The following is a 27,874-nucleotide window of genomic DNA, read 5'->3' on the forward strand; positions in this document are numbered from 1 at the left end:
AATACAGCTAAAGTAAAAATATATATTATTTTACTGCAACCACAGGAGCCTGCTCACAATGTTCAAAATACACCAGAGAGCATATTTTTCCCACAGGTTGTCAATAGTTTATAAAAAAAACCAAAAACAGCTGTGGTATAACACAAGCAGGTACTGTATTCCTACAGTCGGCAGGGCCACAATTTGGGCAGCATGTGGGCCAAATATAGAACAGTTTGTTGTGGCCATAGACATATAATCCATAGAAGGGATTTTGGAACCTCTTTACCTGGCAATTTGACTGTTAAACTAACAGGCACACTAGCAATGGCTGCCATTGATATACATATATTTATATGGTTGTCAGTTTGCCTTCTGCAAATTTCTTAATCTGGTCCTGGGCTCGTGATTTGAACCGGAAAACATGGTGAGGGAGGCACCCCCTTCTCAAATCGAACACTAGCCTATTCTGCACAGCTCGGTTGTGTTGTCAACAAGGCAGCATGGTGCATCGTCCAGAAACATACATCTCTGTTTGAATTTTCAAACTAGTTTTCATTGGGGGATGTTTTTATCAAAAGCATTCACTTTTGCATGTGAAAACACAGAATCCTACTCATTACAGCACGTGATTAATTAGGCCTATGTCACTTATGTTTTAGGCCCACATCCCTTTTGTTTTTAACCGATTTCGCCGTATGCTGTGAACTGGACACCCGACTCACGAACGAATGCAATTTACTTTCACCCGGTGCCTCATACGTTTACCCGGCCAGATTAATCGAATCCCCTTAATGGCAGCAGTAACGCACGCAGATCGCACAGCCACAGATTGACAGAATTGAATCAAGGGGAAGAGTGTACGAGATAGAGAAAGCTATGCGTCTTGCTACAATATGTCATTTTTTGAATATGGTAACGTTTAAATGTTGAGTTTGGGGATTTTTTCTACCAAGGCGTGACCGTTTTTGTTGGTGGTCTAGCAGATTGCAGTCCGTGGCTGAGACGAGTGTTCCGCTTGATCAAGTCTTGAAGAAACCAGCAGCGATTACAACTTGCTTATACGGTGAGTAGACACCGGCCTCCCAATTGCTCATTGCTAACTGGGCTAGTACAGGGATTTCTCAACCATATCTGTCATAGAACTGCACAGCTGATTCAAATAACCAACTCATCTTCAAGCTTTGATAATTTGAATCAGCTGTGTAGTTACAGGGCAAAAAAAACATAACGTGCACCCGGAGGGCCCCAGGACAGAGTTTGGGAACCCTTGTCTACTAGGCAAATCCTACTGTTAAGATTATAGTATTTTGTTCTTCACGGTAGGCTATATACAATCTCTACTGCATATGTGCACGTTCTGTTCATTTAAAGCCAAATGGCTAAATTTCAAAACAATCTCTCAATGTAATTTGCCTATGAATTGGTCAATTCAATTATTCCAATGTCTAAATCCTGTAGACCTACATGTAAAATGTGTGCAAAAAAGTACATAGGCTAAGCAATGACAAGTCACGTTTTGTATTCATAATTGTAGCCTACACCAAACGAAATAAAATAACACATATGGCGGCCTCACAAGAACAGTTGACACTGCCAAAGTAAATAATGAGTATCAGGACTTTTCCACAACAGTATTCACCAATTACACTGTCTTCATTTATATCCATTGATAAATGATAACCCTCTGATTCAGCTTTGCATGCAGTACCTTGAACTCCTCAGATGGAGACTGAAACACATAACTGTCCTCATATAAAACTAAGAATGTAATGTTTGTTGAACAAGTAAGATATCAACAATCAGTCTAAATGATCATTTACCTCATGTGTATGTATTAAGGAATAAGATATGCCATTTCAAACATACTAAAATATCAATACAATATGAATGTGTACATTTAAATCACCAAATGCACTCTGATTGACATAATTACATTTCTAATAAAAGGTCTTATCAACTTTTGAACAGATGTTATTGTCTGCCACCCTCTTTAGTGTAATTGTCCATTGGGCCCTTTGCCAGACAGTTAAAAAGAAATTAAAACAGTCATTGGTATCATTACTAATGATTTCTACTGGTGTTTGTTGTGTACCCATTCTGTCTCCTGTGGGATTCTAGATTGAGGAGAGAGGGGACAGCATGCAATGGCTCACACTGTCTGTTGATGAATACAGAAAATAAACGCATCCAAATTTAAGTTCTCTGCTTATAGTCACATGAAGGGAGTTATATTTACCATTAGTTCACATGACAAGTAATTGTGTGTAGTATGTATTAGGGGTTTCTACCAAACGTACTTGTTGCGATTAAAAGTCTGAGCGTGATGATGTAGTTCAACGTCAGGGTTGTGGGTTTGATTCCCAGGTGGGATCAATATGGGAAGAAGTACAAACAATGTATATATTCACTACTGTGTGGCCCTCTGGATAAGAGTGAATGCTAAATGACTAAAACATTTTTTGTATTTTTATGGTTAGGCATTTACTATATTAACACATTACTTCTTGAGTTTATACTGTTAGTATAAAAACAGGAAGACAACAACAAGAAGTGTCTTAGTACACCACACCTAAAATATGTACGCTATTTAGACCATTGTGTTATTGTGGCGTTATAGTGCCCCATTCTCCTTTCCTTCCCCACGCCCCTCCCATATCCTCTCCCCTCGATCGAACCGTGTTTTCCCAGATCATCTTTCAGTGAAAACAAACACATACAAATCTGTTTGTCGTTTAAGATTAACATCTTCCACTCTGCGGCAGTTTTTTAAAGACTGATATGTTTTGGTTGGCATACAGCAATAGTGATTGAATAAAAATGAGAGGATTGTTGTTTAAGAACAACGCCTATATTTTCCATAGAGCGGGGAAAATAACTTGAATCGGGCCAGGATGTAGGAGGGTTTGATTTCACAAACAAGTGCTGGACACAACCCAGCCCAGAGTTGTTGGCTGCAGATCTTGAATGTCATGTTCAGCAGTGGACTGTTGACTTTGTCATGTTTCGTAACGCGACCGAACGGTCAACCTCAATACCCCCCAGGAAAGCCAGGAATTGTGGACAGCGCTCACACTACTAAGTCTCTCGTTGTCCGTGACATCAGATAGGCGTGTGCAATTGCCCCTTCGCTAAGCCCGGCGCCTAAATGTTTCTGCAACCAACCGCAGCACTCCAATGGATTGCAACTGTCGTCGAGTTCGACACCTCCGACAAGTTCATGTTTAAATCCCATGAAAGCCAGTGAGGGCTATAAAACAGTTTTGCTTTGACAGCACGCTCACATTGACTTCAGAGCCATTCAGCTAGCTACACTAATGTTACAGATTTTAACCAGGTTCCCGTGAAGCAATTGTAATGACAGTCCACCACAAGATACCCAATAGTTTCTTGATCAGCCAGGGGTAGTTGTGTTTAATTAAAATGTGTATTAGACACACCGTTTTTGAGATCATTGTGAAGGGATTTCTCCAGTGGTTGAATGGGGAATTGGGCATTCCGGGAAAATGTTATCGGAGGTTGCGACAGTAACCAAGGGGGGCTGGGCTTAGCGAAGGGTACATTTAAAAGACCTAAACTGTGTTCGAATACCAATATACTAACATACTACATACAACTAGTTAATTTTAGTATACTATAAACAAACAGTATCCTTTCAGTTGAGTGTACTAGTGCTTCACCTGTCTACCGGAAGTTTATGCTGTTGCTATGCAACTTCTTGCTAGGTTGTTAGCATAACAAATACTAGCTAGACATCTTACGACATCATACGACGACAATGTCCATTGAGAAGGCACAACACCTATACCACTAAGAATGACGTGAATAATCAAGTCAATAAACGTTGGGTAGTTAGTTGGATAGCATATAGTTAATATACTGGAAAGTTTGATGTGTTAGTAGCCAACTAACGTTAACGGTACATACAAGCAACTGTAATACTATGCTATACTGTTCGAAAGGGTGGCTACTGTGGCGTAGCTAACAAATGAACATAAAGTGTAACTTAATTTATTTAAAAAGTAATTACTTTATTACATTGCTCAACGTTTTCTTAACATTTGTCATAAAATACATTTTTATAGTTAAAGCAATTTGTATCCACTCACGTCATTTTTAGCTGCATATTTTCCGCCATTTTCTTAAAATCAGAAAATGTTGTGAAGCCACGGCCATTGCATTATGGGCCCTAAAAGCACAGAAATCGTGCCCACTGCTTGTATACTTCGTATTTTGGTGAATGTAGGACGACATCCGGGAACTTTTGGCATACTATATCCATACTATGACCAATAAGCATAGTACACACTCAATTTACATCACAAATAGTATGGTTAGAGCGGTTAGTATGTGTATTCAAACACAACTATAGTTTATCAAATAAAAATTTTGTGGTCACATGCACATGGTTAGCAGATTTGAATACGAGTGTAGCGAAATGCTTGTGCTTCAGTAATATCTAACAAGTAATCTACCAATTCTCCAACAACTACCTAATACACACAAATCTAAAAGGGTGAATGAGAATATGTACATATAAATATATGGATGAGCGATGGCCGAGCGGCATAGGCAAGGTGCAATAGATGGTATAAAATAGTATATACATATGATATGAGTAATGTAAGATATGTAAACATTATTAAAGTGGCATTATTTAAAGTGGCATTGTTTAAAGCAAGGCTCTCCAACCCTGATCCTGGAGAGCTACAGTCCTGTAGGTTTTCACTTTAACCCTAATTAAGCACACCTGATACTAGTAATTACCTGGTTGATAAGCCGAATCAGGTTAGTTACAACTGGGGTTGGAGAGAAAACCTACAGGAGGGTAGCTCTCCAGGAAACAGGGTTGGAGAGCCTTGGTTTAAAGTGACTAGTGATCCATTGATTAATGTGGTCACTGATTGGGTGTCAATGTAGGCAACAGCCTCTCTGAGTTAGTGATGGCTGTTTAGCAGTCTGATGGCCTTGAGATAGAAGCTGTTTTTCAGTCTCTCGGTCCCAGCTTTGATGCACCTGTACTGACCTCGCCTTCTGGATGGTAGTGGTGTGAACAGGCAGTGGCTCGGGTGGTTGTTGTCCTTGGTTAACATTTTGGCCTTCCTGTGACATCGGGTGCTGTAGGTGTCATGGAAGGCAGGTAGTTTGGAGGGCGCTGTTGTGCCTTCTTCACCAACCTGTCTGTGTGGGTGGACCATTTCAGTTTGTCTGTGATGTGTACGCCGAGGAACTTAACTTTCCACCTTCTCCACTGCTGTCCCTTCGATGTGGATAGGGGGTGCTCCCTCTGCTGTTTCCTGAAGTCCACGATCTTCTCCTTTGTTTTGTTGACGTTGAGTGAGAGGTTGTTTTCCAGACACCACACTCCGAGTGCCCTCACCTAATCCCTGTAGGCTGTCTCGTCGTTGTTGGTAATCAAGCCCACTACTGTTGTGTCGTCTGCAAACTTGATGATTGAGTTGGAGGCGTGCATGGCCACGCAGTGTGTGAACAGGGAGTACAGGAGGGGGCTGAGCACACACCCTTGTGGTGCCCCAGTGTTGAGGGTCAGCGAAGTGGAGATGTTGTTTCCTACCTTCACCACCTGGGGGTGGCCCTTCAAAGTCCAGGACCCAATTGCACAGGGTGGGGTTGAGACACAGGACCTCCAGCTTGATGATGAGCTTGAAGGGTACTATGGTGTTGAATGCTGAGCTGTAGTCAATGAACAGCATTCTTACATAGGTATTCCTCTTGTCCAGATGGGATAGGGCAGTGTGCAGTGTGATGGCAATGGCATCGTCTGTGGACCTGTTGGGGCGGTATGCAAACTGAAGTGGGTCTAGGGTGGCCGGTAAGGTGGAGGTGATATGATCTTTGACTAGTCTCTTAAAGCACTTCATGATGACAGAAGTGAGTGCTATGGGGCGGTAGTCATTTAGTTCAGTTATCTTTGCCTTCTTGGGTTCAGGAACAATGATGGCCATCTTGAAGCATGTGGGGACAGCAGACTGGGATAGGGAGCGATTGAATATGTCCGTAAACACACCAGACAGCTGGTCTGCGCATGCTCTGAGGACACGGCTAGGGATGCCATCTGGGCCATCATTCTTGCGAGGGTTAACACGTTTAAAATGTTTTACTCACGTCGGCCACGGCGAAGGAGGGGGGGGGCAGTCCTTGTTAGCGGGCTGCGCTGGTGGCACTGTATTATCCTCAAAGCGGGCAAAGAAGGCATTTAGTTTGTCTGGAAGCGTGACGTCGGTGTCCGTGACGTGGCTGGTTTTCTTTTTGTAGTGTGTGATTTCCTGTAGACCCTGCCACATACGTCTTGTGTCTGAGCCGTTGAATTGTGACTCCACTTTGTCCCTGTACCGGCATTTCGCTTGTTTAATTGCCTTGTGGGGGGAATAAGTTAGTGGAAGTGATCGAGTGTATTACCCCGGCAAGTACTACAATCAGTATGCTGGTAGAATTTAGGTAGCCTTGTTCTCAAATTCACTTTGTTAAAATCGCCAGCTATAATAAATGCAGCCTCAGGATATATGGTCTCCAGTTTACATAGAGTCCAGTGAAGTTCCTTGAGGGCCGTCGTGGTGTCTGCTTGAGGGGGAATGTACACAGCTGTGATGATAACTGACGAGAATTCTCTTGGGAGGTAATATGGCCAACATTTGATTGTAAGAAATTCTAGGTCGGGTGAGCAGAAGGACTTGAGTTCCTGTATGTTATGATTAGACCATGAGTCGTTAATCATAAAGCATACACCCCGCCCTTCCTCTTCCCAGAGAGGTGTTTCTCTGTCAGCGCGATGCATGGAGAAGCCCGGTGGCTGAACCGATTCCGACAACATATCCCGAGAGAGCCATGTTTCCGTGAAACAGAGGATGTTACAATCTCTGATGTTTCTCTGGAAGGGAACACTTGCTTGAATTACATCTACCTTGTTGTCAAGAGACTGGACATTGGCGAGTAGTATACTCGGGAGCGGTGGGCAATGTGCACGTCTATGGAGCCTGACCAGGAGGCTGCCCCATCTGCCCCTTCAGCGGCACCGTTGTTTTGGGTCGGCTTCTGGGATTAGATCCGTTGTCCTGGGTGGTGGTCCAAACAGAGGATCTGCTTCAGGAAAGTCGTATTCCTGGTCGTAATGTTGGTAAATTGACATCGCTCTTATATCCAATAGTTCTTCCCGGCTGTATGTAATAAGACTTAAGATTTCCTGGGGTAACAATGTAAGAAATAATACATAAAGAAACAAAATACTGCATAGTTTCCTAAGGACTCGAAGCGATGCGACCATCTCTGTCGGCGCCATCTTGTGGCTTCCCGCGTGGGGCAGAAGGGTAAGGCACTGCATCGAAGTGCTGAGGCGTCACTACAGACTGGGGTTCAATCCCAGGCTGTGTCACAGCTGGCCGGGAGTCCCATAGGGCGGCGCACCATTGGCCCAGTGTCGTCCGGTTTGGCCAGGGGGCTTTTCTTGGCTCAACGTGCTCTAGCAACTCCTAACTTCAGTCATCAGTTGAATAGTTTTTCCTCCTACACATTGATGTGTCTGGCTTCCGGGTTAAGCGAGCAGGGGTTAAGAAGCAGCGCGGATTGGCGGGTCATGTTTCAGAGGACGCATGACTCGACCTTAGCCTCTCCCGAGCCCTGCTGAGTTGCAGCGATGAGACAAGATCGTACCTACTAATTGTATATTATGAAGAAAAAAACAACCTAGTTTGTATAATTTTGTATGAATTATTGTGTAGTTTGTATAACTTCTTCGGCATGATATACTCCTCTGTTTATATTCACATTTACTATCAGGCGGAATACACAGGAAAAATGTAAAAATCCTTATTTAGCCTGTCTCCTCCCCTTCATCTACACTGTTTGAAGAGGATTGAACAAGTGACATCAATAAGGGATCTTAGCTTTCACCTGGATTCACCTGGTCAGTCTATGTCATTGAAAGAGCAGGTGTTCTTAATGCTTTGTATACTCTGTGTATAGTGGGAGAGCAGTTTGTTTCATGGAAGCTCAGAGTTCAAACTTCAAGAATGTAACATAATATTTAGACGTGACAATAGGCTCAAATGCAGCAAAAGATATGCTGAGACCTAGAAGAATAGATCAGCTACTATGAATACATATAAAATATACAGGCAATGGTGGGGATCACAGTACCAGACTCTGGACTTATACTGTATGTTTCGGTTTGTAAGCACGCCCTACTTAATGGCAGCGGGCCAGCTTTAGAGTGATGTTCAGTGGGGTTAGCACAGTCAAATGACTAACTCTTCTCTAATGTTTTTCTAGGGATGAACAGCATGGCAACCTCCCACATTCTCTTCATCTGCCTTCTCGTCAGCCTAACGGTTGTATCGCAGGAGTCGCCAACTTCTGAACAAGGTACCTTTGATAAATGATGAACCAGACCAAACCAGAGAGGCTTTCCTTTCACTGGACGATCAATACAGACTTATCAGATTTCTAGAAGTCAAGTACTTCTTATGCATGTATAATTCGTAGTAAGGACAGTCTTGTATGTACACTATGTGGTATTATATACATAGGGGAGAACCGGGATGGAAGGAACACTTTTAGTTATTTCCCTAATTACTTAGAGATCGATAAAGCTAGAGACACCATATTTTTTGACAAACAACTTACAGGAAATATGTCCTCTACCATAAGCAACTGTAATTTCGTCTCTAGGGTAAATTAGTTGAAATTATATAGACCAAGACCAGAACTACCGCAATGTTACTTTTGTAACTGCCGGCGGGGCGAGAGTAACACAGCCTTGGGGTGGAAGTGACAGCTTGTGGAAAGTGCACAATATCTGTCTTATCCCCATGTTTCTGGTTTGTGATGCTCATTACTTTCAACAAATGTACTATCAGACATCATTTCATGTGTCGATTTGAATAATTAATGTTAAAGGTTAGAAGTGTATGAAAATGAACCTTGCGTCAACATCAATGTTGCGCAATCACAATATTTTGACGTACAATATTAATCAGACTAAAATGAATCACATAATAGCTGTATTAATCATAATTTCCTAATCTCACTTTAATGGGAATGTAGAAAGAAATGTGTTTCACCATTTAAATGACTATTCATGCATAGCCCTAACAATCAGGTGTGCTCCAGCGGTCCTTGTCATGTGCACTCCTCGTGTCTTGAAAGAATAAAACATTTTTATTTTCTTCACAAATGGCAAACTCATCATGCTTATCACATTTCCATGGCTTGCCACAAGGTAATTGACCCACATAATCATAAATATATGTATATATTTTTAACCACTAACTTGTTGATTTAAAGCTTATGTGAGAAGCGGATCCATCAAGTCAATTTATTAAGGCATAAATCTAATGTCATATAATGTTCAAACATTCAGTCACTTGTTGATATCTTGCTAACATTATAAAAGCAATATGAACTGTGGTAAACGTTTTATTCCAGGTTCATCAGTTAACATTGTTACTTTCGTCCCACCCCTTTCTCCTGTAACTTCTCCCAGGCTAACACCCAAGACTAGCTAGCATGATACTCGAAACCTATGCTGTCATTTAGTCACTAGATGGGTTAAGAAAGTGACATATTTGGAACCTTAACAACCTCTCAATGTTGTTTCTCCTCATTTGGCGTGATGTATTTAATAAATGGCCTCCCGAAGAACATGGAGGCCAGTGGTTATTTAGAGAGAGTTACATGTTCAAGCTTCATCAATCAGCTGCCTTGGCTGTCAGGGGAGCACGCTTCGTCCCCCTCCGCATTAAAACAGCCATTTCCTATCTCCGTCCCTACTATTACCCAGCAGCTGTACAAACACAACCCTCTCTTTCCCTTTGATTAAAGTCATGATGAATGTTTGGACGTTTCAGTCCTAACGTGAGAGAGTAAATGATGATAATGTCCAAAAATAAATGTGCATCTAAAATAAATATACAGCAAGCATTTACCTGTTCTGTTTTGTTCAAGAAATAAAAGTGAATTACATGTGCAATGTGCCATTTTCCCATTTATGGTAGAGGAAAGCTTGAGTGAAGCACATCTGTTATATATTGTACTTATGTGGGCACTTTAAAGCAGTAGCTGCAACCAAGGTATTCTCCTTCAATTGAACAGCTTTAAAGCACTGAGAGGTAAAACCTTGGCTTAAAAAGTTTTTCTTTCTGTTTGTGTCCCCACCTCCTGCACCTCCCACCCATTTCTCTCAGACAATAACCTCTTAGGCTGGAGTACTGCTGATTCTCAGAAAAAAGTGTCAATTATATTTTTGTCTGAGATCTTAAATTCTTCCAACTATTCTGACAGAGTGAAGTAACACTTACTGGAAACAGAGGAACTTTGTCGAAGCAACACTGTCAAAGCCTATACAAATCTGAGACAAAACAGACTCACGGTAGAGGGAAAGCCTCTACTCAATCAGTCATCGCTAAAGAGCTCTAATATAAAGTGTATAATGTTACGTAACATGAAGGAACACTTATGAAAGTGTGACTTCATCATAAAGGCCTGAACCACCTAGGAATAAAACTTCCTGCACTCCATCTTTGTTCATTCAACACTCTTGAATGAAGGGGGCCTCTGAATATCTAAACCGTTTCCCACAGTGCACTACTCACTGCTCCCACACGGCCCCCCTTCAGAATTCCTGGGAATCCAGTTCCTGGAAAGCACTCAATGTGCAGCGTGCCCTGTGCAACACCATGTTCCCATACGTGCATGCTTATTTAAAGAACATGTTCTAACAGATTGTATTAGTCTGTATAATACACTAAACACAGTGCCATTGCATTATCTTAAAACATATTGAGTTTTCACACATAAATAATTGAATATAGCAGTTATTTAACATTTAAACCAGAGTGTGTAATTAAATCATTCATACTGTATATCTGTGATCTAGTCCTCAGAGTTGTTTAACTGTGTGCCAGGCAGTTACAGTATGATGATACCCCCTGGTGTGAAGGGGAGAACCGGGACGAAAGTAACACATACATTTTCTCAGATAACTATGTCATTCTAGCTTCTGCGTTAAGTCGGCATGTTCCTAAAGTGGAGGACGAGCTACCTGTAAAAAAAACAACAAAAAAAACAGCCCAGCCCAATCAGAGTTAAACAAAAAGTGGTTTTGAGCGATTGAAGGAGAAAAAAAACAGACCCGGAAGGGTTTTTCATTTGTAGAGTTTAAGGCAATAGCACCATCCCTTTCATCTGTATAGTTGTGAATGTGTATATGGGATATGTCAGTGACATTGTAGAGAGATAATAGGGAATTTGCCTCTAAAGCATCCAGTTCTAGCACTCCTTGCATGTGTACTCTACAGGGAATTACATTTAAAGGGACATGTGCATTTAGAAGCCCCTTGATTAAAATAGACATTTCCTCCCTCCGTACCTCCTATTTGACAGCAGCCAATCAAACACAACGCTCTCTTTCCTTTGATTAGTCATGATGAATGTTTTGACATTTCAGTCCTAATTTGAGAGATTTTATGAGAAATTAGTACGTTTTGTATCGTTATTAAAGGCAATTAAATGTACTCTGCACCTCAGGGATGTCAGGGTAAACGGGTTGTAATGGAAAAGAGTTCACCTTCCAGCGACTGGAAATACTAGAATAACTGGAACTCAAAAGTGTATGTTTTCTTGGAAAGTGTTTTGAAGTTAGAGCTTCAACGTTTTGTTGGAGCCAGTGATATCTGCTGCGCACCTTTGCTTCTGTGAAAAATAGCGACCTGAACTTGGCGGACACTAATCAAACAGCACTCGCTCACGTACACATTCAAGAACATTCACAAGTACTCACATATATATTTACACGTGCACATTTACGTTCAGAAAATATTGGGTAAGTCAAAATGGAGACTGGATGTAGAGTCTCAATTTCTGCATAGCACACACAGATGCACGCACGCCCGCACACACACAAACTAGTCCCTGAATCCTAATCAGTCTCAGGAAATGTACCTAGTATGAAACTCTTGAGCGTTGCCAGGTGTTGGATAGATTTTTCCTCTTAATTCTAAGGGAGTTCCTGGTAGGAAAGGATCTGGTAAACAGGTTATTTTTAACCTTTGCGCCCCCTTCCCCCCTTGTTGAGCTGCTAACCAAGCCAGTGGTATGCATCACTCCTCAGAAGAGCAATACACCGTTGAAGCTGCCATCTCCCTAGGCCCCAGGGCCCTTCAATCAGCTGTTGTGCTGTCCCACTCATCGGTGTTGATGTGGCAGACTGACAGCTCTTCCCAGTGTCATTATGGGAGATGGTACTTAAGTCCCTCCTCAGGGCTGTGAACAGACAAGAGTGTTTACCTTCATTTACCATTCCTACAGCTTATTTATTGGTTCCTTTATTATCTCAATGAGCAGAAGGTAACAAGATAAGCAATATTACAGCGTTTTCATGTGTAGAGGTAGTAATTGGCTTCTGAGAAAATCATTCCAATTGAGCAATTTAATTGTCCGCTGTCATTTCCTGCAGAAACAGAAGATATCTGAACAGTAGTGTCCATTACTGTGAGTGGAGGTTTCACACCTTGTACTATGTAGTTCTGAGAACCGGTAATGGAGAGGATTTACCCGAAAGTCCTGTGGGCAGTATAGTCTGGCTGACAATTTGAAGGTCTACGGATACTTCCAGGAAAACGCAGCTGTCCGCCCTGTGGCTATGCCGCTCAGATGAGTTATGTTAAGCTCTGTTTGTCTTAGCCCCGTAAATGGTCTCGATATACAGCAACGGGCGTAGTTCAACTTGACTGGGTGTGTGTCATTTTAGGATAATTGAAAATGTTAATGTTTAAGTTAGTTTTGACTGTTTGCAAGCCTTATAGACTGTGTGTGCTCACCTCTCTCTCTTTCTCACGCTCTCCCTCTCAGCCCTGCCCCAGATCCGCCCCCAGATCACTGGCTGTGTCTCCCATGACATGAACACGTTCCGCTGCAGATGGAATGTCGGAACATTCCAGAACCTCACAGAACCCAGAGACCTGCGGATGTTCTACTACATCAATAACAAGAAGTGAGAGAAGGAAGAGTTTGTTCACTGATGAGCCAAATCATTTTTCTTGTGAAATCATTTGTAGTTATTAGCAGTATGTGAGTCTCTCCCTCTTACCTACATGTCAGGTGCATGACGTTAGTCTTTCGTGCAATCAGCACAGTATTAAACCCCCCATGTTGTCTCCCCATGCCTGCAGCATATCTCCCAAAGAGTGGAGTGAGTGTCCTAACTACATGGCTGACAGGATAGACGAGTGCTTCTTCAATGAAAGCTACACGAAGGTCTGGATGACCTACAGTGTCCAACTCCGCTCTGGAGATCAGGATAATCTCTATGACGAGGTCATCTTCACTGTGGAAGACATCGGTGAGCCTGGCCTCTAACCTCCTAAACCATAGTTACCTATACAGTGCTTTCAGAAAGTATTCACACCCCTAGACTTTTTCCACATTTTGTTGCGTTACAGCCTGAATTAAAAAAAAAATGACATTTTGAAATACAGATTTTTACATATCACTTATTAGACAAAATAAAGAAAAACCCTTGAATGAGTAGGTGTTTTAAAACTTTTGACTGGTACTGTGTGTGTGTGTGTGTGTGTATATAATATATATATTATATATTGAGCGTTGCCAGGTGTTGGATAGATTTTTCCTCTTAATTCTAAGGGAGTTCCTGGTAGGAAAGGATCTGGTAAACAGGTTATTTTTAACCTTTATACACTCTCTACCGGTCAGAAATTTCAGAACACCTACTCGTTTAAGGGTTTTGCTTTATTTTTACATTGTAGAATAATAGTGGAGACATCAAAACCATGAAATAACACATTTGGAATCATGTAGTAACCAAAAAAGTTAATCAAAAAGTTTTTTTTTGTAGTAACCCAAAAAAAACAAATAAAAATATATTTTATGAGATTCTTCAAATAGCCACCCTTTGCCTTGGTGACAGCTTTGCACACTCTTGGCATTCTCTCAACCAGCTTCACCTGGAATGCTTTTCCAACGGTCTTTAAGGAGTTCCCACATATGCTGAGCACTTGTTGGCTGCTTTCCTTCACTCTGCAGTCCGACTCATCCCAAACCTCTCAATTTGGTCGAAGTCGGATTGTGGAGCACTTATCACTCTCCTTCTTGGTAAAATAGCCCTTACACCGCCTGGAGGGGTGTTGGGTCATTGTCCTGTTGAAAAATAAATGATAGTCCCACTAAGGGCAACCAGGTGGGATGGCGTATCGCTGCAGAATGCTGTGGTAGCCATGCTGTTTAACTGTGCCTTGAATTCTAAATAAATCACAGGCAGTGTCACCAGAAAAGCACCCCATGCCATAACACCTCCTCCTCCATGCTTTACAGTGGGAACCACACATGCGAAGATCATCGGTTCACCCACACCGCATCTCAAAGACACAGCGGTTGGAACCAAGAATCTCAAATTTGGACTCCAGACCAAAGGACGCATTTCCACCGGTCTAATGTCCATTCCTCGTGTTTCTTGGCCCAAGCAAGTCTTTTTTTCTTCTTATTGGTGACCTTTAGTAGTGGTTTCTTTGCCGCAATTCGACCATGAAGGCCTGTTGATGTTGAGATGTGTCTGTTACTTTAACTCTGAAGCATTTATTTGGGCTGCAATTTCTGAGGTTGGTGACTCTAATGAACTTATCCTCTGCAGCAGAGGTAACTCTGGGTCTTCCATTCCTGTGGCGGTCCTCATGAGAGCCAGTTTCATCATAGCGCTTGATGGTCCGCAATGACTGACCTTCATATCGGACTGTCGTTTTTCTTTGCTTATTTGAGGTGCTCTTGCCATAATATGGACTTGGTCTTTTACCAAATAGGGCTGTCTTCTGTATACCCCCCTACCTAGTCACAACACAATTGATTGGCTCAAACACATTGAGAAGGTAAGAAATTCCACAATTTAACTTAAGAATGCATACCTGTTAATTGAAATGCATTCCAGGTGACTACCTCATGAAGCTGGTTGAGAGAATGCCAAGCCTGTGCAAAGCTGTCATCAAGGCAAAGGGTGGCTATTTGAAGAGTCTCAAATATAAAATATTTTTTGATTTGTTTAACACTTTTTTGGTTACTACATTATTCCATATGTTATTTCATAGTTTTGTTGTCTTCACTATTATTCTACAATGTCGAAAATTGTAAAAATAAATTAAAACCCTTGAATTAGTCGGTGTTCTAAAACTTTTTGAACGGTAGTGTGTGTATATACAGTACTGTGCAAAAGTTTTAGGCAGGTGTGAAAAAATGCTGTAAAGTAAGAATACTTTCAAAATTAGACATGTTAATAGATTATATTATCAATTAACTAACTAAATGCAAAGTGATTGAACAGAAGAAAAGTCTAAATCAAATCCATATTTGGTGTGACCACCCTTTGCCTTCAAAACAGCATCAATTCTTCTAGGTACATTTGCACAAAGTCAGGGATTTTGTAGGCATATAGTCAGGTGTCTGATTAAACAATTATACCAAACAGGTGCTAATGATCATCAATTCAATATGTAGGTTGAAACACAATCATTAACTGAAACAGAAACAGCTGTGTAGGAGGAATAATACTGGGTGAGGAACAGCCAAACTCAGCTAACAAGGTGAGGTTGCTGAAGACAGTTTACTATCAAATCATACACCATGGCAATACTGAGCACAGCAACAAGATACAAGGTAGTTATACTGCATCAGCAAGGTCTCTCCCAGGCAGAAATTTCAAGACAGACAGGGGTTTCCAGATGTGCTGTCCAAGCTCTTTTGAAGAAGCACAAGGAAACAAGGACCGTAGACGCAGTGGTCGACCAATGAAACTTACTGCAGCAGATGAAAGACACATGATGCTTACTTCCCTTTGCAATCAGAAGATGTCCAGCAGTGTCATCAGCTCAGAATTGGCAGAAAACAGTGGGACCCTGGTACACACATCTACTGTCCGGAGAACTCTGGTCAGAAGTGGCCTTCATGGAAGACTTGCGGCCAAAAAGCCATACCTCCAACGTGGAAACAAGGCCAAGAAACTCAACTATGCACAAAAACACAGGAACTGGGTGTAGAAAAATGGCAGCATGTGCTCTGGACTGAGGAGTAAACATGTGAAATATTTGGCTGTAGCAGAAGGCAGTTTGTTTGCCGAAGTGCTGGAGAGCGGTACACGAAAGAGTGTCTGCAGGCAACAGTGAAGCATGGTGGAGGTTCCTTGCAAGTTTGGGGCTGCGTTTCTACAGATGGAGTTGGGGATTTGGTTAGAATTAATGGTTTCCTCAATGCTGAGAAGTACAGGCAGATACTTATCCATCATGCAATAACATCAGGGAGGCATCTGATTAGCCCCAAATGTATTCTGCAGCATGACAACGACCCCAAACATACAGCAAAAGTCATTAAGAACTATATTCAGCGTAAAGAAGAACAAGGAGTCTTGGAAGCGATGGTATGGCCCCCACAGAGCCCTGGTCTCAACATCGAGTCTGTCTGGGATTACATGAAGTAAGAGAAGCTTTCGGAGGCTGTCTAAATCCACAGAAGAGCTGTGGTTAGTTCTCCAAGATGTTTTGGCCAACCTACCTGCTGAGTTCCTTCAAAAAGTGTGCGCAAGCGTACCTAGAAGAATTGATGCTGTTTTCAAGGTAAATGGTGGTCACACCAAATATTGATTTGATGTAGATTTCTTCTGTTCACTCACTTTGCATTTTGTTAATTGATAAACTATTAACATGTATTTTTTTTTATGGCATTCTTACACCTGTCTAAAACTTTTGCACAGTACACGCATGTATAAAATCTACACCAGTGGTCACCAACTGGTCCATCGCGATCGACTAGTCAATCTCCAAGGCATTCTTAGTTGATCACCAAACATTTCTGTAAAAAAAACAATGATAAAGCCTTGCGTTCCTATTTATTTTTTGCCGCTGTTGACGGTAGGTGCACTTGATTCAGCAGCCCTAGCCCCAGGAAGGCAAAGTCTTTCCTTGTTTAACCATTTCATATGTCTGAAGGTAGAACTCCGCCTAACCAGCAGGGCCAGAGAGCAAATCACATGTACCTACTGAGATTTTAAAATGTTTAAAACTATGACTAGATAGAGACAACGAATTAAGAGCTGCTGTTTTCACGAGTCGACTAGTCGGAGCGCAACGTTGTTATTCAGTACTGTCAACAATACTTTGTTCAACATTTTTATAAGCCATAAAATGCACGTTCTCTTTCCACTTATGCACTGGAGCTGCAATGAAGGAGTATAGCAAAGTGTTCCGGTAAGCTTGCGTTGTAGTTGTTAGCGGCTTTTAATATTGATGAATCTCACTTTCTCTGGTCATAGGAGTAACAACATTAATTGGTGCATGAGGCAGAAATAATGCAGTGCAACTTGAATTCAGCCATCAGGTGGAAGACTGTCCTCTTTTCTCAGTGGAGGGACGCAGAGCGGAGGGACGGTGAGTTGGGTGAGAGGCAGACTCACCGCTGCTCCCACTCCTTCCCTCCCTCAGACTGACCATCAGATGCAGGCCATCAGTCCAATAAAACAAAAAGCGAATTATTATGCTCACTCATTTTTGTATTATTTCTAAGGTACAACTTATCTATTACTAGTGATCTGGTACCGTTTTATATCATTTCAAAAGTCTGAGAACAACATTGGCAGGGAAATTCACACACAGCCAATATGCAGTGAGAATGCCTACTGCACAAACCTCATTGCTAGATTACATTTACATTTACGTAATTTAGCAGACGCTCTTATCCAGAGCGACTTACAAATTGGTGCATTCACCTTATGATATCCAGTGGAACCACTTTACAATAGTACATCGATATCTTTTTTGGGGGGGGGGGGGTTAGAAAGATTACTTAATTCTATCCCAGGTATTCCTTAAAGAGGTGGGGTTTCAGGTGTCTCCGGAAGGTGGTGATTGACTCCGCTGTCCTGGCATCGTGAGGGAGCTTGTTCCACCATTGGGGTGCCAGAGCAGCGAACAGTTTTGACTGGGCTGAGCGGGAACTGTGCTTCCGCAGAGGTAGGGAGGCGAGCAGGCCAGAGGTGGATGAACGCAGTGCCCTTCTTTGGGTGTAGGGACTGATGAGAGCCTGAAGGTACGGAGGTGCCGTTCCCCTCACAGCTCCGTAGGCAAGCACCATGGTCTTGTAGCAGATGCGAGCTTCAACTGGAAGCCAGTGGAGTGTGCGGAGGAGCGGGGTGACGTGAGAGAACTTGGGAAGGTTGAACACCAGACGGGCTGCGGCATTCTGGATGAGTTGTAGGGGTTTGATGGCACAGGCAGGGAGCCCCGCCAACAGCGAGTTGCAGTAATCCAGACGGGAGATGACAAGTGCCTGGATTAGGACCTGCGCCGCTTCCTGTGTGAGGCAGGGTCGTACTCTGCGAATGTTGTAGAGCATGAACCTACAGGATCGGGTCACCGCCTTGATGTTAGCGGAGAACGACAGGGTGTTGTCCAGGGTCACGCCAAGGCTCTTAGCACTCTGGGAGGAGGACACAATGGAGTTGTCAACCGTGATGGCGAGATCATGGAACGGGCATTCCTTCCCCTGGAGGAAGAGCAGCTCCGTCTTGCTGAGGTTCAGCTTGAGGTGGTGATCCGTCATCCACACTGATATGTCTGCCAGACATGCAGAGATCCGATTCGCCACCTGGTTATCAGAAGGGGGAAAGGAGAAGATGAATTGCGTGTCGTCTGCGTAGCAATGATAGGAGAGACCATGTGAGGATATGACAGAGCCAAGTGACTTGGTGTATAGCGAGAATCGGAGAGGGCCTAGAACTGAGCCCTGGGGGACACCAGTGGTGAGAGCACGTGGTGCGGAGACGGATTCTCGCCATGCCACCTGGTAGGAGCGACCTGTCAGGTAGGACGCAATCCAAGAGTGAGCCGCGCCAGAGATGCCCAACTCGGAGAGGGTGGAGAGGAGGATCTGATGGTTCACAGTATCAAAGGCAGCAGATAGGTCTAGAAGGATGAGAGCAGAGGAGAGAGAGTTAGCTTTAGCAGTGTGGAGAGCCTCCGTGACACAGAGATGAGCAGTCTCAGTTGAATGATCAGTCTTGAAACCTGACTGATTTGGATCAAGAAGGTCATTCTGAGAGAGATGGCAAGAGAGCTGGCCAAGGACGGCACGCTCAAGAGTTTGAGAGGAAAGAAAGAAGGGATACTGGTCTGTAGTTGTTGACATCGGAGGGATCGAGTGTAGGTTTTTTGAGAAGGGGTGCAACTCTCGCTCTCTTGAAGACGGAAGGGACATAGCCAGCGGTCAAGGATGAGTTGATGAGCGAGGTGAGGTAAGGGAGAAGGTCTCCGGAAATGGTCTGGAGAAGAGAGGAGGGGATAGGGTCAAGCGGGCAGGTTGTTGGGCGGCCGGCCATCACAAGTCGCAAGATTTCATCTGGAGAGAGAGGGGAGAAAGAGGTCAAAGCATAGGGTAGGGCAATGTGAGCAGGACCAGCGGTGTCGTTTGACTTAACAAACGAGGATCGGATGTCGTCAACCTTCTTTTCAAAATGGTTGACAAAGTTGTCCGCAGAGAGGGAGGATTCCTAGGTGGCAAAGAGCTTCCTAGGGTTAGAGGCAGATGCTTGGAATTTAGAGTGGTAGAAAGTGGCTTTAGCAGCAGAAACAGAGGAAGAAAATGTGGAGAGGAGGGAGTGAAAAGATGCCAGGTCCGCAGGGAGGTTGGTTTTCCTCCATTTCTGCTCGGCTGCCCGGAGCCCTGTTCTGTGAGCTCGCAATGAGTCGTCAAGCCACGGAGCAGGAGGGGAGGACCGAGCCGGCCGGAAGGATAGGGGACATAGAGAGTCAAAGGATGCAGAAAGGGAGGCGAGGAGGGTTGAGGAGGCAGAATCAGGAGATTGGTTGGAGAAGGATTGAGCAAAGGGAAGAGAGAAGAGGATAGAGTAGCAGGAGAGAGAGAGCGACGGTTGCGACGGCGCAATACCATCTGAGTAGGGGCAGAGTGAGTAGTGTTGGAGGAGAGCGAGAGGGAAAAGGATACAAGGTAGTGGTTGGAGACTTGGAGGGGAGTTGCAGTGAGATTGGTAGAAGAACAGCATCAAGTAAAGATGAGGTCAAGCGTATTGCCTGCCTTGTGAGTAGGGGGGGACGGTGAGAGGGTGAGGCCAAAAGAGGAGAGGAGTGGAAAGAAGGAGGCAGAGAGAAATTAGTCAAAGGTAGACGTAGGGAGGTTAAAGTCACCCAGAATTGTGAGGGGTGAGCCATCCTCAGGAAAGGAACTTATCAAGGCGTCAAGCTCATTGATGAACTCTTCAAGGGAACCTGGAGGGCGATAAATGATAAGGATGTTAAGCTTGAATGGGCTAATGATTGTGACAGCATGGAATTCAAAGGAGGAGATAGACAGATGGGTCAGGGGAGAAAGAGAGAATGTCCACTTGGGAGAGATGAGGATTCCAGTCCCGCTGACCAGATGCTCTCGGGGTATGCGAGAACACGTGGTCAGACGAGGAGAGAGCAGTAGGAGTAGCAGTGTTTTCTGTGGTAATCCATGTTTCCGTCAGCGCCAAGAAGTCGATGGACTGGAGGGTAGCATAGGCTGAGATGAACTCTGCCTTGTTGGCCGCAGACCGGCAGTTCCAGAGGCTGCCGGAGACCTGGAACTCCACGTGGGTCGTGCGCGCTGGGACCACCAGGTTAGAGTGGCAGCGGCCATGCGGTGTGAAGCGTTTGTGTGGCCTGTGCAGAGAGGAGAGAACAGGGATAGACAGACACATAGTTGACAGGCTACAGGAGAGGCTACGCTAATGCAAAGGAGATTGGAAAGAAAATTAACTAAACAACTGGGGAAGCGTGAGAGCAGGGCCTCCCTCACTAACCATTCGCTGAAACACTCAAATATAACTATTCCAACTTCCACTTAGAAATTATAATTGATGTAAACTACAGTGGTTCAATGTGTCCAGGAATAGGCTCAAACTTAGTTTATTCAGCTAGATAACTTGGTACAGTATTCTTCCGTGAAACCCACCCAGTGCACCGTGTCCTATGACGCTGTAGCTAACTAGCATCCAATAACACACGGTTAGCACCAATACTTGGTTACAACAAACTACCAATGGATCATTCGTGTCCGTGTCTAGTTCCTTTCATAACGCAGAAATAATTAAACGTTGGCTAGCTAACAAAGTCAGTCCTGCTAGCTACACAAGTGGACTACACAACTCGAAAGCTTACGTTGCAAAAATCTTATTGACTAAAAATAATACAGTACTGGTAGCTGGTAGAGTTGGCTAGCAAGCAGTGGTTGTGTTTACCTTTATCTTTGATACAAAGACAACTATGTAGCTACCTAACGTTACACTAATCAAATCGTTCCGTTGTAATGTATTTAGTTTCTACAGTACCGCTAGTTACTGTTTTTAATTGGTTAATGTTGCATAGGCTAAATACATTTAAGTCATGTTTAAAAAATCTAAGCAGTAGATCAAATCAAACTTTATTTGTTACATGCGCCGAATAAAACAGGTGTAGACCTTACCATGAAATGCTTACTTACAAGCCCTTAACCAACAATGCAGTTCAAGAAAGAGTTAAGAAAATATTTACCAAATAAACTAAAAAGTAACACAGTAAAATAACAATAACGAGGCTTTATACAGTGTGTACCGGTACTGAGTCAATGTGCAGGGTACAGGTTAGGTATGGGTAAAGTGACTATGCATAGATAATAAACTGTAAGTAGCAGCAATGTAAAAACAAATGGGGGTGGGTGTCAATGTAAATAGTCCGGGTGGCCATTTGATTAATTGTTCAGCAGTCTTATGGCTTGGGGGTAGAAGCTGTTAAGGAGCCGTTTGGTCCTAGACTTGGCGCTCCGGTACCGCTTGCTGTGCGGTAGAGAGAGCAGTCTATGACTTGGGCGACAGGAGTCTTTGATACTTTTTTGGGCCTTCCTCTGACACCGCCTAGTATATAGGTCCTAGATGGCAGGAAGCTTGGCCCCAGTGATGTACTGGGCCGTACACACTACCCTCTGTAGTGCCTTACGGTCAGATGCCGAGCAGTTGCCGTACCAGGCAGTGATGCAACCGGTCAGGACACTTTCAATGGTGCAGCTGTAGAATTGTTTTGAGGATCTGGGGACCCATGCGAAATCTTTTCAGTCTCCTGAGGGGAAAAGGTGTTGTCGTGCCCATTTCACGACTGTCTTGATGTGTCTGGACCATGATAGTTTGTTGGTGATATGGACACCAAGAAACTCTAAAATTGCTCTACTACAGCCCCGTCGATGTTAATGGGGGCCTGTTTGGCCCACCTTTTCCTATAGTCCACGATCAGCTCCTTTGTCTTGCTCACATTGAGGGAGAGGTTGTTGTCCTGGCATACTGCCAGGTCTGACCTCCTCCCTATAGGCTGTCTCATTCTTGTTGGTAATCAGGCCTACCATTGTTGTCTTCAGCAACTTAATGATGGTGTTGGGCCAATCGTCATTGGTGAACAGGGAGTACAGGAGGGGACTAAGCACGTACCCCTGAGGGGCCCCAGTGTTGAGGATCAGTGTGGCAGACGTGTTAACCACTCTTACCACCTGGTGGCAGCCCGTCAAGAAGTCCAGGATCCAGTTGCAGAGGGAGGTGTTCAGTCCCAGGGTCATTAATGATGAGCTTTGTGGGCACGATGGTGTTGAACACTGAGCTGTAGTCAATGAACAGCATTCTCACATGGGTGTTCCTTTTGTCCAGGTGGGAAAGGGCAGTGTGGAGTGCGATTGAGATTGCGTCATCTGTGGATCTGTTGCGGCAGTATGCGAATTGGAGTGGGTCTAGGGTATCCGGGATGATGCTGTTGATGTGAGCCAAGACCAGCCTTTCAAGCACTTCATGGCTACCGACGTGAGTGTTCCATGGCGGTAATTTAGACAGGTTACCTCGCTTCCTTGGGCACAGGGACCATGGTGGTCTGCTTGAAACATGTAGGTATTATACTCGGTCAGGGAGAGGTTGAAAATGTCAGTTAAAACACTTGCCAGTTGGTCCACGCATGCTTTGAGTACACGTCCTGGTAATCCGTCTGGCCCCACGGCTTTGTGATTGTTGACCTGTTTTAAAGGTCTTGCTCACATTGGCTACCGAGAGCGTTATCACAGTCGTCCGAACAGCTGGTGCTCTAATGCATGCTTCAGTGTTGCTTGCCTCGAAGTAAGCATAAAATGCATTTAGCTCGTCTGGTAGGCTTACTGGGCAGCGCGTGGCTGCCCAGTGAGCCTACCAGACGAGTGTGAAAGAATTTTACTGGCCTGCACAGAGCCGACCTCAACCCCATCAAACACCTTTGGGATGAATTGGAATGCCGACTGCGAGCCAGGCCTAATCGTCCAACCTCACTAATGCTCTTGTGGCTGAATAGAAGCAAGTCCCTGTAGCAATGTTCCAACATCTAGTGGAAAGCCTTCCCAGAAGAGTGGAGGCTGTTATAGCTGTAAAGCGGGGACCAAATCCATATTAATGCCCATGATTTTGGAATGAGATGTTCGACAAGCTGGTGTTCACATACTTTTGTGTGTGTACAGTATATTGCCTAGTTGTGTGTGTGTGTGTGTGTATATATTGAATTTTGTATGTGCCATTCTGCATTTCAAGTGATGAACCTACGAATGTTTTCCAGTGGAACCAGACCCTCCAATAGCGCTGAACTGGACCCTGCTGAATGTGGGTCTAACCGGGAGCCACTTTGACATCATGGTGAGCTGGGAGCCGCCACACTCTGCAGACGTGCCGATGGGCTGGATGACGCTACAATACGAGGTGCAGTACCGTGAGGTCAATTCAACACTGTGGAGGATGGTGAGTCTACACCCTAGCAGTTAGCTGACTAGCGGTGGCTATTCTGCATGATACATTTGCGAGACATTCTACTGCACTTATGGATAAAGTAACACAAGCATTTCACTGCACCTGCCAGAAGACCTGCAAATCTGTGTATGCAACCAATTAACTTTGATTTGATTACCCTTCCATGAGGACTCTGACTCGTTTGGTCAAACTGTTGCAGATCCCACCATTTTGTCATTTCAGAATCTTTACACAGGGCTCTATTCAATCCGTATCGAGGAAGTTCAGCATGGTTTAAATTCCCACGTTAGCGGAGACTGCATTTACGGTGTAAACGGTGTATATTGTCAGCTAACCTTGACCTTACCATTTCTATCAGGCAATCTGCAACGCTTCAGCGACACAGATTGAATAGATTCCTAAATGTAGTTTTCAGTGCTCATATACACCTTCATCTGGACAGACCTGCTAAGACTGCTGTCCATGTAATTTTGACATGACCAAGTTTTACGGCATTATTTTAAAAGTGCCTAATAATCAAAAGTCTTATGCCTCCTCCCACGTTGTAATTTAGAACAGACTGCCTCTTTCCCACTGTCCTCTCATTCTCCCTCTTTCATGTTATCTCCCTCCATGCAAGAGAACATGAGTCTAATCTTGGGGGTAATCTACCAAAGTGACATACCAAGGCTCTACTGCTTTTGTTGATTCAGGTCCTTATATGGATGAAACCTGCAGGTGTAAGTTCGTCTCGCCTGCTGTGTGGGTGCTATTCACCAGCTTACTGGTGTGAAACCTCTGTTTTGACTGCACCCCCCAGGTGGACCTTGAGAAGGGGATGCAGCGATCGCTGTACGGGCTGCGCACCAACACAGATCACGAGGTCAGGGTGAGGTGCAAGACGCTGGCATCTCGTAACTTTGGGGAATTCAGCGACTCCATAGTCATACACATCCCCACTAAAGGTACTGACATGTATAGTTTTTATATACTGTCATATAAATGTTACATGTTATAACATATATGATGTCTCTGTTTTGAATCATATTTATTGCCTTCTATATATATGTGTGCTCAGAGTCCCGATTTCCAGTTACTGTCCTGCTTGTCTTTGCTGCCTTGGGGTTAGCAGTCATCCTAATACTGGTCATCTATTCCCAGCAACAGAAGTAAGATATTTACTTTTGCCTGTTACGCTGTCTTAAAATAATATGTTCAACCTCTTCAGATAAATATAAAGTCTTATGCAAGATGTGTGCCTGTTAATAATTATTCCTCTATCTTTCTTCAAGGTTGATGATGATTCTCCTGCCTCCAATTCCTGGTCCCAAAATCAAAGGAATCGACCCTGAGCTCTTCAAGGTATTAATTTGACACAATTAAAAAAAGCGGGGAGACAATATGAAGTACCAGCGAGGTTGTAATAAATGTATGTTTCCCCTTTAAACTAACTCTGAGGTATTATCTGTCATTGTCCATAGAAAGGTAAGTTGGCTGAGCTGACCTCCATCCTGGGCGGCCACCCTGACCTGAGGCCAGAGCTGTACTGTGAAGACCCCTGGGTGGAGTTCATCGAGCTGGACATGGAGGAGCCCAACGACAGGCTGACTGAGCTGGACACACAGTGCTTGATGGACCGCTCGCCCTCCTCAGACTGTCCCCCTCTCACCATTGGCTTCGGTGATGACGACTCTGGCCGGGCCAGCTGCTGTGACCCTGATCTGCCTGAACCAGAGGCCTTCCCCTTCCATCCCCTCCTCTCCAACACCAGCCTGGAGCCCTCTGGTGCCAGCACTGAGGCCAGCTCCCCAGTCCAGACCCCCACCACAGGGAAGAATCTCTGGGCTGTCCCTGGCAGGGAGGACCTCTATACCCAGGTGAGTGAGGTGAGACCCACGGGCGAAGTGCTGCTGATGCCTGAGGAGCAGAGCAAGGTTGAGAAGGATGCAGAGGAGAAGGCTGAGGGAAAGGAGAAAGAGAAGCCGAGGAAGGAGTTTCAGCTGCTGGTGGTGAATGCTGACGGGGGAGGTTACACCACAGAGTTAGATGCTGAGAAGATGAGTGCTAAACTCCCCACTGGGAGAGGCAACCAGCCTGCTCGAACAGAGGATAGTAGGCTTGCGCAGGGACAGCCCTTTGGGGAGTACCAGAGCCTGTACTTTGAGGCTGAAATGCCCCCCATCCCACCTGCCTCTCCCGTCTCCCCACTGCCCCCTGTCTCTGTCTACACCATGGTGGAGGAAGTAGACAGACAGAACAGCCTAATTCTGAAGCCCAGCCCCCCACCTGCACCCCAGCCAGTCTTAATCAAGCTGCCCCTTCCTACACCAGAGGGGTACCTGACCCCTGACCTACTGGGCAATATTACACCATAACTCAGAGGTGTAGAGACTATGCTATTGCACACAGATCAGAGGTGGCATTGGAATTCAGTGACTATAAATCAAAGAGTAGGGTGCCAAATGTTATACCTTCAAAAATGAGGGGGGTTCCCCTGCCTGCCCCACCTCTTATCCTTCCTTCTCCCAACATGACAGCTACAGACATTTTGAGGTTTGGTAAGAAGGATAGGGAGGTCAGGGGAGGGGTCTGTTCTTCAAGGTCTGAACTGATGTGCCACACCTGTCTGCTAACACCTTAACTGAGAAAACAAAGGATATAGAAGGACAAGAAGGGATTATGGTCTCTCATAGGAGCTGGCCGTATGAAATATCTTAACACATTACTAATATTTTTGAAGAACATTATCTATAAGTGACTTGAATTGCCAGCACAAGATACAGATAGTTAACTTAGTGGTATTGTTGATAATGTTGTTTACAATAATCCCAATTATTGGTTCTTACAACTGAAAAGTATTTACAGATCGGAATATTGTCAAAGGGGAAACATTTGGTGAACAAGTGGGAATACACCATCTGTGTTCTGCTGATTGACTGTGGCTTCTCAACCAGTCTATGAGTAGGTCATTGTCTGTTTTTCCATATATACACAAATGTGTTTTATCAAAAATTATATATTTTTTTCTGCTTACTATGATGTTCGCTTACAAAAAGGGGACTATCGAATGAGTGTCAGATGATCCTTCTGGGTAGCAGTAAATGGTAACGGTTCTTTACTGTACAGCTATAATGTTATAAATAAACATCTTTCACATTTAAACTGTACTGATTCCATTCATTTGATGTAGTACTGATGCTTTGAGTTGTAGCGTTGGACTAGGCTCCATTTGATTTCACAGCGTCAACAAATACCGATCGCTTGGTGAACATCTTCTGATTGCACTCACCTGCAACACTGACCCCATGGCATGCACAGACAAGATTTCCCACCATTGCTTAAAACTGATGTATAAACTTGATAGGTAACTTAGCATATTGGAGAATAAAATACTGTTTCTCTCTTTTCTGAACTGCCCCATTTTGAAACTAGAGATTAAGTTTACAGCAGTAAGTCTGAGCAAGTTTATTGATAATTGCAACTTTCTGGAACCGGTAACTTTAGCATGAAGTAGGAGGACATAGCTAGTTCATCAATTAACTTAGCTAGCTATTAGCTAGCCAGTATACTAACTGTCACGAATCCCACCGAAGGTGGCTCCCCTGCCTGCTCTGGCGGCGCTCGGCGGTCGTCGTCACCGGCCTACTAGCCGCCGCTGATACCTTTTTCCTTTTCGTTTGGTATGTCTTATTGTTTGCACCTGTTCCTCATTTGGGTCTTTTGATTTTTGGTTATTTAAACCTGGTTAGCCCGCCCAGGTTTGTGCGGGATTATTTAGCGTCAGGTTGTGTTTTGTATTTGGATGTGCTGGCGATTTACTATTGTTATATTTTTATGCATGCTGTGCACCTGTTCTGGGCACTTTGCATTTTTTTCACGCCGGTTGTGTTGGCGTCGATCGTGTTGTGTTTTATTTAATAAACACACAGTTCCTTACCTCTGCTCTCTGCGCCTGACTCCTACCACTCCTAGTAACTACTGACACTAACGTTAAGCTAGCTAACTAACGTTAACTGTTAAGATATCCTGGTCATAGTAGGCTATGTTGAACTCGCCTTCAAACTTTTGAATCTATGATCTGTAGCATTTAAATGG

At 44.0% G+C, this 27,874-nt stretch overlaps 1 protein-coding gene across 1 annotated transcript; it reads left to right on the forward strand.

Moving 5' to 3' along the window:
- The first annotated feature begins 1,035 nt into the window (after nt 1-1,035).
- Nucleotides 1,036-26,941, forward strand: LOC100136463 (growth hormone receptor isoform 2 precursor). The gene is given in 9 exon segments (NM_001123594.1): nt 1,036-1,045; nt 8,266-8,358; nt 12,844-12,985; nt 13,164-13,333; nt 23,613-23,791; nt 24,600-24,744; nt 24,858-24,948; nt 25,072-25,141; nt 25,261-26,941. Coding segments are annotated over 8 exon segments (1,773 nt in total). The 5' UTR covers nt 1,036-1,045; nt 8,266-8,276; the 3' UTR covers nt 26,155-26,941.
- The last annotated feature ends 933 nt before the right edge of the window (nt 26,942-27,874 follow it).

This window comes from Salmo salar, chromosome 11, assembly GCF_965601325.2.
Source record: "Salmo salar chromosome 11, fSalSal1, whole genome shotgun sequence".
Lineage (NCBI taxonomy): Eukaryota > Metazoa > Chordata > Actinopteri > Salmoniformes > Salmonidae > Salmo > Salmo salar.